We start from the raw sequence: 22,182 nt of genomic DNA, 5'->3' as shown, positions 1-22,182 counted from the left end.
CTCTGTGGTTGTGATTAAATCTGGCTAATGAGATATGATTGAAAATGTTGCACGGAACTTCTGGAATGGCTTTTTAAAATGGAAGGTGGACCCTCCTACTTTCTTTATGAAAATCAGATGAAATTTCTGGAGTTCTAGCAGCAATCTTAATCACTGGGAGAATAGAAACCATGAGCTAAGGAAACTGGAGCAGAATGTTTGAGTCTGGGTCTCGGATCGCTTTCTAGATATATTATACAAAGCCTGACTTGTCTATTTCAGACATCTTACATGTGCAGAAATAAACTTCAGATTTGCCTGGAAAACTAACTGGGTCTCTGTTCCTAACAGCTGAAAGCACTTTCTTACTGAGACCCAAACTTTTACTTCAAGGATGCTGAATTATACACAGTTGTATAACTGACAGACACTTTACTAGAAAAAATTAATCTTTGAGCCAGGAAAGTTCTAACTTGTGCTCAATTAAAATACCATCTTAATTTAGGCCACATTTTTTTCCCCATTGAATACTTCTTATTTTATTTTTAATGAACAGGGAATTAATATTCTGGGAGAAAACCAACACATCTGGCTTCTAATTCTGTAAAGATATTCTCTGGAGATGGTATTGCAAATACACTCAGGCTTAAGAAAACTTCTAACTAATGAAAAGGGACTGTGATTTCAGAATGATGCCAGTTTCACAGACATTCTGGGGATCTGCATTGTCTCTGAGATAAAACAGTTATAAAGGACAACTTGTTGAGTCCTATCAGAAGTTGTGAGGATCTCTTTACTCATCTGTGGACAAGACCAACAAAGAAGCTAGGGCACTCATTCTTGCAATACAGCATCCAGCTGGAACTACCTAGAGAAAGATTCCAGAACAGCACTAATATTAATAACTTGTGAGCCACATGCCATATGTAGCTTAAAATCTTATGGAGGTGACAATAATATTAATATTTTATTTAACACAAAATAAAATGAATACAAAAATGATCAATGAGCTATCTTATATTCCTGTGTGTGTAGAAAGTATTCACAATCTGTTGTGCATTTTACAGTAACATCACGTCTCAGTTAGAACAGCTGCTTTTTAAGTGTGAAATAGCCACATATGGCTAGTGGCTGCAGTATTAGACAGTATAGCTCTGCACATCTTCTGCTTTCCTTTTTAATCCAGTATCTCACTACCTGCACTTCTTTGTGGTTGTTTTTGTTTTGTTTTGTTTTAACTTTAAGTTCAGGTGCTCATATGCAGGTTTGTTACACAGGTAAACTTGTGTCATGGGTGTTTGTTATACAGATTATTTCATCACCTAGGTAATGAGCCTAGTACCCATTAGTTATTTTTCCTGATCCTCTCCCTCCTCCCATCCTTCACTCTCTGATAGGCCCCAGTGTGTGGTTTTCCCCTCTATGTGTCCATGTGTTCTCATTAGTTAGCTCCCACTTATAAGTGAGAACATGTGGCATTTGGTTTTCTGTTTCTGTGTTAGTCTGCTAAGGATAATGGCCTCCAGCTCCATTCATGTTCCCACAAGAGATATAATCTTATTATTTGTCATGGCTGCATAGTATTCCATGGTGTATATGTGCCACATTTTATCACTGATGGGCATTTAGGTTGATTCCATGTCTTTGCTATTGTGAATTGGGCTGCAATGAATGTCTGCATGGATTGTCTTTCTAATAGAATGATTTATATTCTTTGGTTCCATACCCAGTAATGGGATGGCTGAATCAAACGGTATTTCTGTCTTTAGATCTTTGAGGAATTACCACATTGTATTCCACAATGGTTGAACTAATTTACATTTCCACCAGTGGTGTATAAGCATTCCTTTTTTTTTCCCAAAGCATTGCCAGTATTTGTTATTTTCTGACTTTTTAATAATAGCCATTTTGACTAGCCTGAGATGGTATCTTATTGTGGTTTTGATTTGCATTTCTCTAATGATCAGTGATGTTGAGGTTTTTTTTTTTTTCATGATGGTTCATCTCAAGTATGTCTTCTTGTGAAAAGTGTCTGTTCAAGTCCTTTGCCCACTTTTTAGTGGGATTGTGTTTTTTCTTGTAAATTTGTTTCAGTTCTATTAGATGCTAGATATTAGACTTTTGTCAGATGCATAGTTTGCAAAAATTTTCTCCCATTCTGTAGCTTGTCTGTTCACTGTGATGATAGTTTCTTTTGCTGTGCAGAGGCTCCTTAGTTTAATTTCATCACGTTTGTCAAATTTTGCTTGTGTTGCAATTGCTTTTGTGTCTTCGTCATGAAACCTTTGCCCATGCCTATGTCCTGAATGGTACTGCATATGTTGTATTCCAAAGTGTTTATAGTTTTGGGTTTTACATTTAATTCTTTAATCTATCTTGAGTTAATTTTTGTATATTGTGTAAGGAAGGGGTCCAGTTTTAATTTTCTGCATATGGCTAGCCAGTTATCCCAGCACCATTTATTGAATAGGGATTCCTTTTTCCATTGCTTATATTTGTCAGCTTTGTCAAAGATCAGATCGTTGTAAGTGTACCTGCACTTCTATCTCAATTCTGCCTCTATTTTAATTTTCTCTTTTACCAATCTCTATTGCTCAATTGCTGCCACTGGTTTTCACCATCTTCCAGATCCCAGTAAAATCTTACCCTAACGGGTAGACCCACTACTAAACAAATAGTCAGTTAAGACATTGTTTGGGGAGACTAGTGAATATAACGATCTTTCATTAAAGCCTTTTCTCACTCTGAAACCAGTTTCTCTTTCCAGCCAATACCTTTTCCTGTTTCCACACCTAATGAGCCCTCTCTCCTTAGTCCAACTCCTAAATACCTTGGATATTTCCTTTTTCACCTGGTTCTACTGCAGTAGTTCATTTCTCATCACCTCTGCCCAGGTAATCAGAACAAGTGTTAGTCATGCAAAACTTGATTTTCCTGAAAATCCCTCAATGGCTGCGTATTGCCCAAAGGATAAATTACAGTCTTTCTAGTAATGCAACGTCCTCTTTTTTTTTATTATTATTATTGAGATGGAGTCTCGCTCTGTCGCTCAGGCTGGAGTGCAGTGGCACAATCTTCGCTCACTGCAAGCTCCGCCTCCCGGGTTCACACCATTCTCCTGCCTCAGCCTCTCGAGTAGCTGAGACTACAGGCGTCCGCCACCACGCCTGGCTAATTTTTTATATTTTTAGTAGAAACGGGGTTTCACCATGTTAGCCAGGATGGTCTCGATCTCCTGACCTTGTGATCCGCCTGCGTCAGCCTCCCAAAGTGCTGGGATTACAGGTGTGAGCCACCACACCCGGCCGCAAGGTCCTCTTTCATTAGGATCCCCCTAAATTCCTAGCTTCAAATCTTCCCTCACTAGTAGCTGCCAATCTGTGAAAGAACCTACTGTAAATCCTTGAGTTTACTGCACGTACTCAAGTCATTCACACCCATGTACTTTCCAGCTCCCTGGAATGCCTATAGCATGTGCCTTGAACTGCTCCTCTGCCATCTCCATCCCAACCTAGATCCCAGGGAGAATTAGGCACAAGATCCCTTGTGCATACTTTGATTTTGGCGTTTGTGTGTTTTTTTCCAACAATTCCATGGGGTATGTGTGTGTGTGTGTGCTTTTTCTGATGTCTAACTCTTTCATAAATCGGTAAGAAAGTAGAATCCATAAGTTTACGAATTATTCTTCAAGGCTAAAACTGTCCTTGGACACATGGTATGCAATTAATGAAACATTGTAGAATGAATGGATAAATGAATAAATGAAAAATAGATCTTTTCAACTTTTCCATGACTCTCCTATACAAACATGTTGCTGTAGTTTAAATGATCTCTTGACTGTTTCAGAAATGGGACATGGTTATCTGTGCCTCCACACTTCTGCTCATGCCTCTGATTTTGCCTGGCACGTTCCTGCCTTTCTTTCTCATCATCCGAGGCTAATGCTCCTCTGAAGTTCAACCTACTTCTTTTATGCGGTTTTCATCAACCACGTAGCTGATAGTGGTTTTATTCCTCTTATTAATTTTCTATAGAAATCATTATCTGTAACAATTAAGAAGCAAATGCTTACATGCTTCTTAACATAGTTTTAACATTTCTTGTGAATGTTTACTGTCTCTATGGCTACATCAGTACCTGTTCTGGGAGAAGAGATCCTATCCTGTAACTTTTGGTTTTCTCATTGTGTAGATTAGTACCAGTGGCCTTGACCTTCATAGGAGATTAACAAGTGTCCTATAATAACTATGTGAGAGAAACTTGCCTTCATGTGTATGGTATTTCTTTTCTTTTTTTTTTTTTTTTTTGAGAGGGAGTCTCGCTCTGTTGCCCAGGCTGGAGTGCAGTGGTGCGATCTCGGCTCACTGCAACCGCCACCTCCCGGGTTCATGCCATTCTCCTGCCTCAGCCTCCCGAGTAGCTGGGACTACAGGCGCCCGCCACCACGCCCGGCTAATTTTTTGTATTTTTAGTAGAGACCGGGTTTCACCATGTTAGCCAGGATGGTCTCAATCTCCTGACCTCGTGATCCGCCCGCCTCGGCCTCCCAAAGTGCTGGGATCACAGGCGTGAGCCACTGTACCCGGCCTTATGTGTATGGTATTTCTAACTTAGGAAGTGCCACTTGAAAATTTCTCCTGTAATTTTCAAATGCCTGAAGTGTTTCAAAAAAGCAACGCACTTTTATGTCATGTCTAATTTCCCAGAGGGGGGTCTTCACTGAAGTGTGTTCATGAACATAAGTTTCTTGTTGATGAAGCCTGTCTGGGACTATGCCAAAGAAGCAAAAATCGTGAAACGATCACAGTAAAAGTATAACAGCTGCGACTTGTTGAAGGCAAACAAAGTTAATGCTATACACAAATGTTGTATGGTACTTAGTGGTTTTACCCTGATCACAATTGTAGATAATGGTCTATTTAAATCAACCTGTTTACTGATTAAGGCACCCTTTTCAGATACTGTAATTTGTTAAAATTTATTGCAGACTCATTTTTCAAAACCATTTGAAATAAACACACACATATTCCTCACCCCTTCCATCTGCATTCCTTTCTTACTCATGTAACATTCTTTTTGATGTAAGCAGGATTCGGTAAACAAAACAAGATTCAGACTCTAATATTCCTCAATGAATTCATAGGCAAAGACAACAAAGTACTTATCTCTAATATAGCAATGGGTGCCATGGGAATTTTAGTCAATGCTCTCTGAAAAACTAAGCTTGTTGCCCTCTTAAAACTACTTTTTGGGCAGTATAGATCCAACAATACAAAGAGGAAATATGTGTTTTATAATCAAACAAAATGAAAATGACAACTTCATCTTTTTAAAACTGTTTTTTTCTTGGCATAGAAAAATCTATGACTCCTCTCTTCTTTTCAGCTTATAGATCATTTAAATACCAAAGAAAAAAATTCAAACAAAATGTTATTTTCAAATGCTATAATAAATACCATTGTAAATTTTTACTCCTGACATTTAATGAAAGTAAAAGAGTCTTATACTAATAAACCAGATAACAATGTGATGTAACAGATTGTCCTTCCTCCCCTCCTCTCCTCTCCTTTCCTTTCCTTTTCTTTTTTCTCTGTATTTGGAATGCAAAGACTCCTCAAAAAGAGAAAGCAAAAAGAAATAATGAACTCTCCTTTTATTCAGATTGGGGAATGGTACAAGTCTTCAATATGTTGGGTTTAATGAAATCCAGTAAAGAAATGTCATTAAAAAGATACACACCTTAACCATTTTAATTTAACTGAAAACCTACATTATGTCACCTCAATGACTCGTTGTTAGAGGGAATTACTCTGCGGTCTTTGGGTGTGAGTTCACCTATTTGAAGTCTGTAGTTCAATCCACCGGCCTTTCTATCAAACCATTTCCATATAGTATCACCTTCATTTTTCAGTTTTGGTTTCAAGTGCAGCGAAAACTAAAATCGCCAATGAATTTCGGTGAGTTCACCTTGGGCTTTATGAATCTCTGCAAATGTTTACAGTTGCCTGGCCCACACATAAACTTATGGTTTTGTGTTTGTTTTGAGCCACTTGTCTTTCTAAAACTTTTACATTTGATTTTACCAGAAACTTTTTTCTGTCTCTGCTCATTTGAAAATGTACTTAGTACTTAATTAAACCATGTTATTACAGTAACAAGTATGACTTGCATATGCATTTTCAGGAATGAACAACTGACTCCCACACAGCATGTTAGGGAGCACATAGCAAATGAAGGATAGTGTCCTACCAGCTCCAACTTCCCCTTCATTAAGTTGTATCAGTCCCAATATTTTACAAAAAGAATGGTACATGTCCATGAGTCTGTAATCTTGGTTTAGGGGAGAGCAGTTAAATGAATTCTTAGTGTGAAATCGTAACTGCAATGTATTCAAGTAATTGACAAAAACAATTATTTTAAGAAGAAAGCACTTGTTAAGAAAGATATTTTAAATGTTTTAAAATCAATTGCTCTTATTTTTATTTTGCAGGTAATATGATATCAAAAGCAAGAAATAAAATCAATTGGCTTATTTAAATCTCTCCGTAGTTGATTCAGCTACATGTTAAAACTATTTATCTATTTCCTTTCTGCTTATCTTCAAACATATAACTGTTTTTCTGACATTACTTTAATGCACTAAGCCTTCCTTGGGATTTAAATGTCAAAGCACAGCTATATGCCATGCCAAAAGCAAATATAGTTTTCTTTTGTCCTAATACATGTAATGCATCAAAGAAGAATACAGCTGCTGTTGAATCTTAAAATGGCTAATTCAACTTTTTTCTTTTCCTTTATTTCTTAGGAGAGTTATCTCCTCTGGCATTTCACTACCTTTTTTTTTTAAAAAAAGAATATGTTTTTGTCACTCTAGTATTCTATTTGTACTTAAAATAAAATCACTTTGAAATCACTTCAGAGAGGCAACTGACTTGAACATGGGTTCACCTGGGTATGTGATACTTTTAGGTCATTGAGCTGATGTTTTTGTGCTAGGAGGATGCCCATGGCTTAAATGTTTATGTATAAACAGGAAGCTCCTCCCTTCTAAAAGAAACCAAAGGAAGCTAAAGATCAAATGAAAGACTGGAGTTAGCATGGAAGGCCAATAAAGTTTAAATAAAGAGTCACACATCTAATATTACAATTAAGTCAGATTTAGCATGACGAAATGGGACTTCTCAGAAATTGCCAGTAGTTTCATTTATCAGAAACTAAGATAGAGCATAGCAATTTGCAACATAAAAATCAATGGAATCCAATATGGGAAATAAACCAAGTTAAGGTAAAGGGACAAGATGAACATATCTACCTGAAAGAATCACAATACGATGACCCCATGAGAAAACTGAAGTTTTTCTATATGTTTTAAGTTGGGGATTAGGTTTTAGGACTCAAGAGCTTTCGTCCGAAGCACAGTCCCTAAAAGGAAATCCAGTTTCACTTATGAAAAATTGCTTGTTGGCTCAAGTTCTTTCAGAATTAGCTTCAGCCAACCTGTTATTTGATTATTTGTAGTTTGATGGGATCACAGTCACAACGATGTCAGGATTGAGCAAGTGTGGAGTTTTGAATAACGTGAATTTATCTGGGAGACTTTCTGCCCCCTTTACCTCTTATCAATAATTATCATGAATGAAAGTAAGGTATTTCCAGAAGCCTACAGTATGCATAATGAAATAAGCACCTAATGGTAAAAGACAAAATATTTCCCAAAGTAAGAGAAATGCCTGCACAGTTTGACGCCAGCTTAACTGATGACATTAACGTTTCTAAAGAAAAAAAGAGAAGGAGATGGTCAACCTGGAAATGTATGAAAAAACGAGGTGTCCGACATAGAGGGTAGCAGTTTGGAGTCAGCAAGATTCAGGTGAAAGAGAAAGGAAATCTGTCATAAAAACCATCACTAAAGAAACACTAATAAAAAATTTTTTTTCTTACTCTATGGCTGTCTTACCAGTGGATCAATGGTTATACAATTATCATATAAAGTAGGTTCTGGGATAATTCACCTCTAGAGTCTGGACTGAAACAGAAAATTAAGACACATGTGGATTTAATTTTGGAAAAGTAGTCTAAAACCAAGTAGCTTTTGATTGGAAAAAGCTATATTTTTGAGAGCAAAACAGAGGCATCGTAAGTGTTAAGACATAAAAGCCAAACAACCGTTAAAATAGTGTAGAGTCTGATCAATCACCCTCCCTTCATCACCTCAGCATTCAGTCCCAGGAGGTACTGTCTACCGGTTGGTGTGATCTTCAAGAAGTATTTGTTGACTGAATAAATCTCAACCCTAAGCCAAAAAAGAATCTGAGAGAAGTCTCAATCAATTTAGTTTATTTTGCTGAGGTTAAGGACATTCCCATGACATATCCTCAGGAAGATCTGAGGACATGTGGCCAAGGTGGTTGGGGTATGACTTGGTTTTATACATTTTAGGGAGACATGAGACAACAGTCAATATATGTAAGATGTATGTTGGTTCCGTCTGGAAAGGTGGGACAACTCAAAGCAGGGGCGCCCAGGTGATAGGTAGATTTAAATATTTTCCCATTGGCAATTGGTTGAAAGAGTTATTATTTAAAGACATGGAATTAATAGAAAGGAATGTCTGGGTTAGGATAAGCGGTCGTGGGGACCCAACTTTGATCATGCAGATGAAGCCTCCAGGTAGCAGTCTTCAGAGAGAATGGATTGTAAATGTTTCTTATCAGACTTAAAGAGACTATTCTATCAGTCTTAAGGTCTCTGTGTTGATGTTTGTGAGGCATGTCTGACTTAAACTAGTTTTTTTTTTTTTTTCAGGATTATTTGGAATGTCTTTGGCAAAGGGGAGGGTTCATCAGTCAGTATGATGGCTTAGAATTTTATATTTGGTTTATACAGCAGAGACTTAGGAATCCTATGATGGCCTTTGAGGGTCTAATGTGTAGAGGGCCTCATGTCAGCCTGAGTGGCTGTGTAGAGCAGATATGGAGGGATGGCATGCTGACGCAAAGGGGGCATAGCCTAAGGAAGCTGTCCCTAATGCCTAACCTCTCCCCCACAACACATATGCCATGATTCATTTCAGCTTTATGTAGTCTCCAAAAGATATAGAAATCACTGTGTGTCCCTATAGGGCCTATAAAATGCTTAGATGGCTGGTAGATCAGACGAAGGTATTAGGAGAAAGAAGACCTAGTGTGTATAGTCACCAACCATCCTAATTTACCCAGAACTGAGGGGTTTCCCCAGAAGCAGGACTCTCAATGCTAAAACCAAATGGGACTCAGACATGCTGGGAATAGCTGTCACCTTAAACACAGACCCCAGAACCTAAGTCCAGCAATACCCATGACATATCTGAAGGCCAGCAGGAGCAGTTGTCATGACAGTGGGTGGCAGGGACAGAAGTGGGACCCTGAAGGCCGACCAGGCTGGGGACTCTCAGGGAGCTCAGAGGGAACCTTGGTGGAGCAGGTGGGACAGATCCCACCCCTGTGGTGATAACGTATTGCATAAGCTGACTCTGACCCAAGCCATGCTAGGGCATCTAGAACTCTTGAAGTGGTAGTACAACCACAAAAGGAAGTTTACCTTTGACTGAGATCAACTCCCACGTTGACTGAATATACACAGAAAGGAGGAGTGATTACAGTACCAAAATGTATGTGTTCAAGTATTTATCTTTTCTGCTACTGACTAGAAATAGGGAATTAGCGAATGACGACAAATTTTAGAAAATGATACATGTTACATGTTTTCTTCATCTAAGTTATGAACGCAAAATTTAAGCCTGCTTTTGTAGAAACTCATGACCTCTTTTGTTTTAGTCCATTTTCACATTGCTATAACGAACTGCTTGAGACTGGATAATTTATAAAGAAAAGAGGTTTAATTGACTCACAGTCCCACACAGCTGGAGAGGCTTCGGGAAACTTATAATCATGGCAGAAGGCAAAGGGGAAGCAAGGCACATCTTACATGGCAGCAGGAGAGAGAGTGAGTGAAGGGGAAAGTGCCATACTTTTAAACTATCAGATCTCATGAGAACTCACTCACTATTATGAGAACAGTAAGGGGGAAATCCACCCCCATGATCCAATCACCTCCCACCAGTCCCCTTCCCTGATACATGGTGATTACAAATCAACTTGAGATTTGGGTGGGGATACAGAGCCAAACCATATCATCCTTCTTGACTGCTTTCATTCGCCTTTCCAACAGAGTCAATTTAGTTTTGAGATATTTTTCATGTATCTACCTAATCCTCATTTAAGTGTTCTTATGAAAATTCATTTATTTATTCTTTTCTTTGAAAGAAAAAAATCAAACTGGATATTCTTGAAAATAAAGCATTGAATTAAAAAAAAAACTGGGTCTGTGATTATGTACTTCATCCAAAAATATAATGAAGACTTAATTACTAACTCTGGAATAGGATCTAGTCTATTCATAATTTCTCAAGTGGTAATTTTGTAGGCTATGTTTAAGTTGGGCCATTTGCATTTCCTTTTCTGCTCTCTGTGTTATCTGGGATGTTTACTGATTTTGTTTCTAAATGTATTTTTTAATATATTTTCAATGGAGTTAGACAGGAAAGAGCAGAGAAGATTCTAATTCTAATGAGTCACTTTTTACTAGTGCTGACTCTAACAATATGAATTTGCTTTGGCCTCTAAACAGCTATTTAGTCCCCAAATTTCAACCTCTAGGGGACATCACTAAAATGCAACTTAATACACTCCAAAAAGTATTGTCTTTTCTTTCAAAGTCATTTCCATATTTAGGAATTTGTTCTTCTGTATTCTGGTAAAATGATGGTACTGGTTAATTTTAGAAGTGGGGACTAGGGAAAGGGCAGGTGCTTTTGGGCTCCAAGAAAAATAAAACTTAATTCATAATTACTTAGATAAGTGATAGTTGATATTTTTCACGTACAAGTTAGTATCAGTGGCTGCTTGATCTATGGTTTTCTTGACCCTACAGCTCTAGACATCAGTTCTACATTTTACCAAGGATGGTGGAGAGCAAGAGGGGCAACTGTATCAGGAGAACAAAAGCTTTCCCAAGAACACCACAGCTAACTTCTGCTTAGCTCTTAGCAGCCAGAACTGTGTCTCATCTCTGCTTCTGCCTAGCATAAAGTAAAAAACATTCCTCTGGCAGCTGAGCTGTGAAGAGTGCTCTTAGGACTGAAATAGAAACCACAGTTACAAAATGGACTTCACTATTACTCACAAAACAGAAAAAAAAATTGTCAAACCAAGCATGATCACCACTTAATTAAGCTCAAAATATGTTAACATCAGCTTCTTCCTAACCATGTGTCCTGGCTACAACCACAGAAAAACAGATCAAATAATAATTCTACACCAATTCACAAGTTCTGAGGCCAACTATCAGATCTGTTGTAGCGAGTCTGTTGTAGCAAGTCTCCGAGTTTAGGAATTCTAGCCAATACCAACAAGGACTGACTCACTCCATCCCCTAATACCCTCCCTGACTTTCCCTCAATGTCCATCCCTCCCCAAGCACCCGCCTCTCCCCAACTTTGAGATGCCCTATGGTTCTCCTTGTGATTCTCTCTTGAAGGAAGAAGTGAATGGACCTAACTTTGGCTAAAGGAGTGTTTCTGAAGGTTTGGGCTCTCAGGTTTTCACACCTGGAAAGAGGCTGGAGAGAAAAAGATTGAGAATAAGAGTTGAGTCAGGCATCTTAAGATGTTTGCCACAAGCAGTCAATAATGCAAGTGTTCTAGGAATGAGTAAAAGAGAGTAACAATGCAAGAAGAAACAAAAATGTTATCTCTGGGTATTTTACCTTTCTCAGAGAATGTTTTGGAAACTGAAGGTTGATGACAATCCTCCTCTCTAAGAGCAGATTATCACTAAGGGACTCAAGCTAGCAGCTTCCATTATTAGAGAGCAATTTCTGCCCATTATCCACCACCTCCCTTTCCAGTTCTATGATTGCTTATAAAATGTAACTAAAGATACCAAAGACCCTCAATAGTTAAACAAAAGGGATTCTGTCAATCACAAAGGTTTATTGTGTAAACCTGCAGACACAGGCTTGTTACATACATATATCCAACTCTCTTCCTGACATTTCTACTTAGACGTCCAGTAGACATTTCAATTCATGTCCAACCTTGAATTTCTGACTTTTTTCTTTAGCCCCCTTGACTAATTTTCTCTACAACTAGTCTTCCCAGTCTGAAGAGATGGCATCTCCTTTCTTCCTGCTGTTCTTAGCAAATCATTTGGATTTATCCCTATTTCCTCCATCTCTTATACCCCACATCTAATTTGTAAAGAAACCCTACTGACTCTGCCTCCAAAATATATTCAGAATTGGCCACATCTCACTACTTCTTGTGCTAGCACCCTGGTCTAGGTTACATGCGTCTCTCACCTGGATTATAATGGCATAATTTTAGTTAGCCTCCTGCTTCTACCTTTCTTGCTCTCACAGCCCAGATTCATCCTTTTAAGACGTGAGTACATCATGTTGCTCTATTTAGAACGCTGCAAATGGCTCCTGTATTCCTTCAAAGTAAAAGCCACACCCTTACAATAACCTACAAGTCTGGAGGGCTTGTTCTGGCGTCTATTCCTTCAACTATTCTTGACCTCCCGAACTTGCCACCATGGCTTCCATACTGATCCTGGATCATGCAAGTGCCTCTTTCGTTGCCTGTGCTCTCTGTGTCAAATGTTCTTTCCCTGCATTAGAACATTCAGTTACCTCTTTCAAGTCTTGCACTAATATTATCTTTTCAATGGAGGCTTATCCTGATCAACCTATTTAAACTACAACTCAACACCTTGATCTACTGACATGCCAGGCTTCCTTGTTTTGTTCTAGTATTTTTACCCATAAAATTTATTCCTTCTCACTTGCTAGATTATTTACTTTTTAATTATAGTTTGTCATCTCTCCTTCCTCCCCTCCCCCCACCATGTCAGCTTAGAATTTTCAATAATCTTTATCTGTCCTGTTCAAGGATTTATTCCAAGTGCCTAGAATAGCATGACATCTAGTATGCACTCAGAAAATAAATACTGAATGCATAATTCTGTAACTTGGCATGCTTGCTCTTTCCTTGATTCAAAGCTGCGTTCAGAAAATAAGCACGTGAACAAAATAAGCCACATGCAAATCTACACACAAAGCAAAAAAAAAAAAAAAAAAAAAAAGTTCAAATCGTAGGGTATTCCAATACAACACACAGAAAAACACCTTCAGACAAATCGTCGCCCAGCTGTTTCCCTAAGTTCTACTCATCAAATCATTGCAGCTGTGACTATTATCTCCAAACATTTTATAAAAGTCAGGCTTGTGTAGCTCTTTTATTTTTTTTACCCTATGTTCTCATTTATACTTTTTTTTTCTCCCTCTCAAAAATAACTCTCAAATCGATCAAGCTGGAACTGGGAAGGAGAAAAGAAAAGCCACTGTAGGCTTCCTTTGGGAGAATTTGGGTAATCTGTAAAGAAAGTTGTAGATACGGGGCAGTTGCAAAGTCTTAGCGAGGAGAAAGAAGCAGAGATGTGCTAGGGGTGTATCATTAAAGAATTATCTGGATACATCACTGCTCTATGAAGACAGACTAAAACCACTGGTACTTTTACCTGGAAAGACACAGATTAAGGGTGATATCATCAATACACTCTTCAGTGGTTTAAGTAAAATAGTCCTGTCTCATACCTATGAAAGTACAACACTTCATGCTTAAGATTTTGAACTGGGAACATTTTAGGTGACTAAAGGAATCTGCTGTTTCACACATTGGTATTTAATGTACAGATGTTGTTGCCTTAGAAAAAATAGTGTAAGCTAAAAATAGGTTCCATAATGGGTTTAGAAAATGTGTGGGGATGTGTCACAGGTGACTACTTCCCTGCAGCTAATCTTTTCATTTGTCATCCTAAAGAATAAGAAAGGTGTGAACTTTGTTCTTTTAGCTGCAGGAAACTTGGCAAGATGAATATTGGGCCTGACCTATTTTGGCAAAAAAAAATATTTTGTGTATCTCTGTATCTATGAAAAATTGAAACTTGTATTTTCTTTTCTATACCTTCCCTTGTGTTGGTCTCCCCACCAGGAGTATCACCTTCCATTTTATTCATTTACCAAAATCCCATTCATTCTTTTGGGACCAATTTAACTCCTGTCTCTATCAGAGTAAAACATTAATATCTCAACATATCACCCCTCCTTCTTTAGTGCAAACAATTTATATGTAATGCCTAGAAACACGATGTTTAGAGAGAAACAGCAACATATTACCTAGCCCTTTTACCAAGCTGAAAGAGGTAATGAAATTATTGTATCATCACAATTACTGACCTGAAAAAAAGAGTAGATACTGAAAAACTCCATAACTATTATGAAGAAAATATTTTTTTCTGTATAAAACAATATGTAGATAATTTTCTAAAATCAGAACAAATGATCTTTAAAACATTCATCTCAGCTTTTCTGATTATTGCTGCTACTTGCTCTAGGTAGAAATGATAGCTGATACATTACTAATGGCTCAATAATTAGGACTATATTTCCATTAAAATTGTTCACTATTCTATTTAAATATAAACTGTTTAGGCTACTACGATCAGTACTTGCATACATGAATAGAAATAAGCAGTATACTATGTCATAAAGTCTTATTACAAACATGTGAAGGCTTTATAAAAGTTCTGTCTTACAGCCACCACAAACTGTAACTTACCATTCACATGAACGCCATCTTATTCAGATTTTATGAAAGCAAACTTACTTCAAAATAGATTATTTTATATGTTTGTAAAATTCATTTTTGAGTGACTTCTTAAAGTATTTCCTCTTGAATAAAATACATTTGTTAAAGACTTATGGTCTACATTTTGTTGTGGGTAGACTGAGACAGGATTAATATCTTAGTTCAAAATTTTAAAAAAATTTAAAGAACTTTCATCTTCCCTAAACACAAGATTAATAAAATGAGCTTTTAGAATAAGACAGTTCTTCCTCAAAAGACTTCAATATATCTTAGAAAATCATATAAATTCACTAGGTTAACTTCAAATCATATATAATTTGTTTACAGACAAAGCATCTCAAAATGAAACTTGTTCATAGTAGAATGACAGGCACTATCTAGAAGTATATTAAGGTAGTGTATGCAGTAAAATCATAATATTTCACAGAAAAGTTGCATCTTTCCACTGTGTGAGAATACAATTAAAGTTTTTAGTAAAAATTTCTCCCCAGGTTTGCAAAACCAATAAAGATTTTATTTTTGTCATATTTTAATAGGTGTATTTTGTAAGCTGAACTAGTTACTCTAAATATTCTGCTTCATAAATACCCATCTTGCACAGTGACACTTTTGTAATATTCCTTTTCTTTCAGAAGTGGGTTTTGGAAGGGACATGCTGAGGCCAAGTCATGATTGAAACAGAAAGAGAAGGCACATTTCTGCTGTAAACTAAAAATCAACTGTCAGAGTTTCTCTGCCACACTGCTGTTGCTTGCAAAACTACTTATTGAAGGCTCAGGTTCTCTGATTGGAGGCTGTTGAACAAATATAACACCACAGTGTGTTTTATCACATATATATATATGCTATATATACGATATATCTCATATATGCTATATATACATATATATGCTACATATATGTATATATGCTATATATGATATATCTCATATAGCACATATAGGATATATCTCATATATAGCATATATATGCTATATATGATATACGATAGATATATGATATATATATCCACATAAAAACATAAACATCATCACTGCTAATATCACAAGTATACTACAATATGTACTTTGAATGGTAATTTCCACCTTACCTGTTTTTAACTTTAATTTTCTTTTGGGATGTTTCACTGGTCTCACAACAGAAACACAGGTTTGGAAAGTTTGGACAACGTGAGGTAGGATGAAAAGATCATTTACCTGTCTATGATTGCACACATGTCAATGCTGACATTCGCAAAACTTCCCGGCTTCCTTTGTGCCACTTCGTATAAATTTACAAGTTGATCGTCCACTTGAATAAGCTGCATGCATCCTTGGAATGAAGGCTGAAGGACAGAGTGACTTGAGTTATTCATCTGGTTCAGAAAACCTGTGAAACAGAAGAAATGGGAATGTAAATCTGGTGTACGGTATAACCTTCACTAAAATTCTTGTGGGTATTCTACCTGGCCACAGCCATCGCATCCAACTACTGTTTCTTTGATCCTTGCTGATGTTATATTCAGTGTAGAAAAAGGAAGTTTTTTGAGAAAGTGAGATTATTACAGAGGAAGAAGTCAGGGTTGAATTGTAATGGGTTACCAGGTCAATGTTTGCCTCTGGGGTCTACTGTCACTCAAATTTTCTCTTTTGACATCATCTTTCTCACTGTCACATCTTTCTGTCCCTCTGCTGTCAAAGACTCACTGTTATTCTTTCTCTGCTGAGCCAGCCCTCAGAGATTAGGACCCAAAACTTTAGAACTTTCCCAACTATCCAACTTTCTTCTTCTTGTTTCTTTGATATTTATTTCTATTTTCTTAATTCCCTATTGCCTGTTATTCAGATGTCAAATAAGCCAAACTTACTATTATGAAATAAAGTAGATCAGTGTGTAACTCATTACAAAGAGATATTTGCATTACAGATGCCTTTTTTTAATTTATAAAATCTAAGGGAACATTAGAAGCAAATAAATTTAGGCATAAGGGTCAGCCACCCTACTTTGAATATACATCTTCTACAAACTATCTAATATGGTATAAATAAAATACCATAATATGGTATATATACTAGTAAATAATAACAGATGGAACTAAAATTAAAAGAGTAAATAACAAGAGTAAACACACACACACACACACACAATACTGTTGATTCTATTAGGAAATAGAGTGCACACACCAAACTTGAAATCAGACATTAAGAGTTTATTGCTAAATAACTTTAAGAGATCACCAACAATCAATTACTATTATATCTTTTTAAGAGAAACATGCATAATTGCATAGAAACACCCATTATGGATGGAAAATTTGTAGGCCGTAAGAAAATGATATTTTTCAACCCCATTAAGTATCTCCAGAAAGTCCCCAGAGCTTCTACTTTTCATATGGTTCACCATACCAAATCTGCCTACTGGGCAAATTTAAACTGTACTAATTTGTCTGCTTGCAAATCTGAAGTTATTGACACATTCACTTCATCTAATATTATATCTGTAACAACAAACAATTTATATAAAATGGGATGGAACCAAAGTTCTATTAAATGGATAAAAGTGAATTTTCAATAAAAACAAAAAATGGCCATTATATTAGTCTGTTCTCATGTTGTTAAAAAAGACATGCCAAGACTGGGTAATTTATAAAGAAAAGAGGTTTAATTGATGCACAGTTGAGAATATCTGGGGAGGGCTCAGGAAACTTATAATCAGGGTAGAAGGGAAAGCAAGCACATCCTTCTTCACAGGGCAGCAGCAAGGAGAAGTGTCAGGCAAAGTAGGGGAAAAAGACTCTTATAAAACCATCAGATCTCATGAGAACTCACTCACCATTATGAAATGATAGAATTACCTCCCAGTGGGTCTCTCCCATGACATACAGGGATTATGGGAACTACAATTCAAGATGAGATTTGGGTGGAGACACAGCCAAACCATATCAGCTATTAAGTGATATTTTCAAAATATCCTATTCTTTTTGACCAAGGATAGTATTTTAGTAGAGCAGAAATCTTCTTTTTCTCTTCATTAATGGATTACAATATATAAAGTCCAATAACTGTCATTTGAATCTCCTTTAAGGATTAATCACAAAGGTATATATTATTTTCTATTAACACAGTACTGTATAAAAATAAGATTGTATTTGAATTAACTTCTTGACTTAAAAAAAATCCACATAAGGCTCTACTTTAATGTTAATATATGGCTCGTGTGTGTGTGTATGTGTATTTTCTAGTCAACCACATTTTTTTCATTCGCATTGACTTAGTCCCTTCAGAAAAATGCTGATATTAGATAAATGATTTGTTTAGACCAGTTGCGTGCACACGATTTTCAATTGTTGAATCAAGATGAAATTGAATAGAGTGTAATGTCTAAACTTAGCAGAGAGAAAACACCCAGTTGTAACTTACTGACCACTCTTAAGAAGACTGTCATTTGTTTCTGTTTTTTTTTTTTTTGAATAATTGGGAGTCTCACCATATCCACACTAGCTTTGAAAGATTTCAAAATGAATGGATGTATCTGTGAAAATAAAAGCTGCTCTGAAGCACAGCAGCTGCATAAATCCCGATTACTACAAATTGGGTATAATTAAGGTTGTAAAACAAGAATTCATCATTCGCTTATAACAATGTTCTGTTTGATCTTGGTAATTTTGAAGTTTGAAGTGGTTAAGTCCTTTTATTTTCCAATAGGAGATATATTCTAGGAGAAGATAATTATAGGACAAAATACTACATATTCATTAATTTTTTTCTCTCCATAATATTCCAAAATGGACATCATTAATCTTTGGCTCCTGACTTCACACCCTTTTGTTGTCCCCTTCTATAATCAATTAGGCCTGACTTCTGTGAACAATAGAAAACTCTGCAACTTGGTCTCTGAGATCGCTTACTTCGTGGCAAGTCATCACCATGTCATACACTGTCTTCTGGAGTGGCCCAGGAGAGGTAATGAATATTCATCATTGTTTGAAATTAATTTTAAGGTGACACATTATGCAACAATAGATATCAAATAAAGAATTTGATGTCTGGACATGCCATCCAGGTTGCTGTAAATGCCATTAATTCACTACTTTTTATGGCTGAGTAGTATTCCATTGTATATATACCATAGTTTATCCACTGATTGATTGATGAGCATTTGAGCTGGTTCCACATTTTTGCAATTGTGAATTGTGCTGCCATGAATATGTGGCTTTTTTATACATATACACAATGGAATACTACTCAGCCATAAAATTAAATGAATTAATGGCATTCACAGCAACCCAGATGGGACTAGAGACTATTATCCTAAGTGAAGTAACTCAGGAATAGAAAACCAAACATCGTATGTTCTCACTCATAAGTGGGAGCTAAGCTATGAGAATGCAAAGGCATAAAAATGATACCATGGACTTTGTGGACTCAGGGAAGAAAGGTGGGAGAGGGGTGAAGGATAAAAGACAAATTGGGTTCAGTGTATACCGCTAAGGTGATGGGTGCACCAAAATCTCATAAATCACCACGAAAGAACTTACTCATGTGGCCAAATACCACCTGTTCCCCCAAAAACCTATGGAAATAAAAATTAAAAATAAAATAAAATAGAATAAAATACTTTAGTACCAAAAAAAAAAAAAGAATTTGATATTGGCAGAGAATTATAACAGAAACCTGAAAATGTGGCAGTGATTTAGGGACAGGAATATGCAAGTTAGTGGGACAGGCCTTAAAAGAAGCATGATGGCTCTTGAGGAGCTGTAATGACTTAAAGGAAGGTAAGGAAAGTGTCATCAGAAATTAGAGAAAATTAGATCTTTGCTATGTTCTGGTGGAAAGTTTAGCAACATTGTTTCTTGTGATAATATGGAAAAGAAAAAGATACAGTTAAATGAAATTGTATAATCTAGCTAAGGACATTTCCAGGTAGAGTATTGAAGGAGCCATCGAGCATCTTCTGTTTATAGTAAAAGAAAAAGAAAATGGGAGAGAAAAAGCTAAAGAAGAACTATTACAAATGAAGAAGCCAGGCATTACTGAATTTTAAAGTAAAATGCTCTTTCAATCCCAATCTCTCCAGATGGTGAACAATGCAAACATTAAGAAATCACATTTCTAAGCAAAGATCAAATTCCAGGAAAACATGATCTAAAGATGACAAGGAAGTGTGACTATAAAATCTACATAAAGACCCGAGAAAATTATTAGGTATTCCTCAGGGAGACACTCCATGAGACAGAAGACCCTCTAAAGAGCTTATTTTTATGCTTTACAGGTCTTTTCAGTTAAACAATAGGGATTCTAATTATCTTAAAAGCATTTTCCTTCTGTAGATCTACAGAAGCTCAAGGGGTAAGGGGGAGCTTATCTTTATATAATTGTGGATGTGCCTTTTATTAAGTGGAGTAAACCTGAATAAAATTCATAGAAAACCCTTTCATTTTTAAGATAACTATATTGGAGGTAACACCACCAGCTTGTACTGAAAGGGACAGAGTTGGGACAAAATAGAAACAGGCCTTTGACCTCCAAACTTTATGGTCAGGAGTCTATGCAGCTGTAAACATAGACAACCTCTATATACATAAAAAAAGGATGACTTACAGTGGCAGAACTAACACAGAGGGCAGAGCCAAGAGCCATGGAGAATCATTTCCGGGAAACAGCATGACTGAGTTCTAATCAAGAATGACCAACATGTGCCTGACTGGATTGCAAAACTGCTATGGACCAGTGACTTGTCCTCTTATTTTCTCCACTTTTGAACCAGAGAGTCTAATTTGGTTACTCTGTGCATAATCTACCATTGTATATGTGGTGTGAGGATGGCACAAAACTTGTTCACAGGTCTTAAGATTGACAACTGTACTTGGGAAGTGGTACTTGAGTGACTATACCTAAACAGCTTCATTTTCTCTTGGACTCTCTGAGATTCATTTTGGATTGACTTGACTTAGACAATGAGGTCCTGGAATTTGAGCAGATGGCCTAGTGGAATGAGACTTTGGATGGCTTTTAGAGGAGGTTGGGTGTACTTCGTGTGTGGAAAAAGATATGTATCTCTGTGGGCTGTAGGGTGAACACCGGCAATCAATCTCCAAGATGGCCATAAATCTTCATATTATAATTATGTTATTTTAAATACCTCCTAATATTTACGGCCTGTATAGTTCCCTCCCACACAATCAGTGCTGCTCTGTGTGACACAGAATGTTGCAGTAGTAACAAGGTGATATGATTTCCAAGGTTAAGTATAAAGGCATTAGAGGCTGCACCTTGGCCTTTTGATCCCTTACTCCAGGGAAGCCAGCCTAAAAGCCATGGAAACCCTCAAGTAGTGAGATGGAGAGGCACCTAGGAGGAGAACTAAAGCCTATTACCAAGTTCCAGCAGCAGCTTGCTAGCCATGTGAGTCTGCTATCTTGAAATGGAGCCTCTAATCCTAGTCAAGTCATCAGCTGATTGTGGCTCTGGGAAACATGTATCTGCAGCCTTATAAGAAATATCAAGTCAGAACTGCCCAGCCAAGCTGCTCCTAAATTACTGGCCTCTTACAGAAAAGTAAGAGATAATAAATTATTACTACACTGAGCCACTGAGTTTTGAGGCAATGCACTATGCAGCAATATATAACTAATACAAAGTATAACAAACACATCCTGCTATTATAATCTCAAATCAGTTTTAATAATTAGAACCTGAAGATTACTCACACCTGTGAAACATTATGTAACTGGTGGAATATTGACAGTTCCCTTAGTCAACAATGAGCTAAAGATGTTGGATCTCTGATACTGAACCTCCTGCTGCTTTAACTCCCTTAGAAACAGAGGAGAACCTATTATTTATTTTCTGTGTTTGTTCTCTTTATGAACAAATGAAATTTCAGTAAAAATACTAGTGTATTAGTGTTTGTGATACCTTCAGTGACTACTCCAAAGCTCAGGATTTAACCTACTTAGATTAACAGTGGGATTTTTTGGTAATATAAATTTGCAGCCGGCATTTTGAGGGTCAGAAATGAATAGCTATAAAATGGAAATAAAGTGAATGTAACAAACAATTGTCAAGTTAGTAAAAATATAATATAAAGGTAAAATTTTTGCGTATTTTTGTTATATCTTTGAATTTCTATGAATTTGGAATAAAAAATACAATGTCTATACATGGGTCATTGTAACTGGTTTCTACAATCTGACAATGTGTTAAAACACCCACAGTGAACTGTAATCTTGTCAGTCTCAATCGCATCTTACTTTCCATGCACTGGAAACCTTTCTTCTTTACAGGAACATTGTAATTATATTACTTTACTGGCATGTCTGAAATTTCTGTTTCAAGACTTGCATATAAAAACTTCATACTTGATTTGAAGTCCACTCAGTATATTGCTATTCTTGCTGACAAAGAAAACGCAAGCATTTTCAAGGTTTTAAAATTTTAATTCAGAAATACATCAGTGAAAAACTTGCTGAT

General features: G+C 36.7%; 1 protein-coding gene across 1 annotated transcript in view; it reads right to left on the bottom strand.

Annotated features, from left to right (window-relative positions):
• Positions 1-22,182, bottom strand: part of CNTNAP2 (contactin associated protein 2) — a 2,297,635-nt gene that overhangs the window by 1,003,758 nt on the left and 1,271,695 nt on the right. The window contains exon 10 of the mRNA XM_003820514.5: positions 15,925-16,096. Coding sequence (XP_003820562.5) covers positions 15,925-16,096 — 172 coding nt within the window. The remainder of the gene's footprint in view (positions 1-15,924; positions 16,097-22,182) is intronic.

Source organism: Pan paniscus, chromosome 6 (assembly GCF_029289425.2).
Source record: "Pan paniscus chromosome 6, NHGRI_mPanPan1-v2.0_pri, whole genome shotgun sequence".
Taxonomy (NCBI): Eukaryota; Metazoa; Chordata; class Mammalia; order Primates; family Hominidae; genus Pan; species Pan paniscus.
The sequence above is the reverse complement of the archived record's forward strand: the minus strand, read 5'-3'. Positions and strand labels throughout refer to the sequence as shown.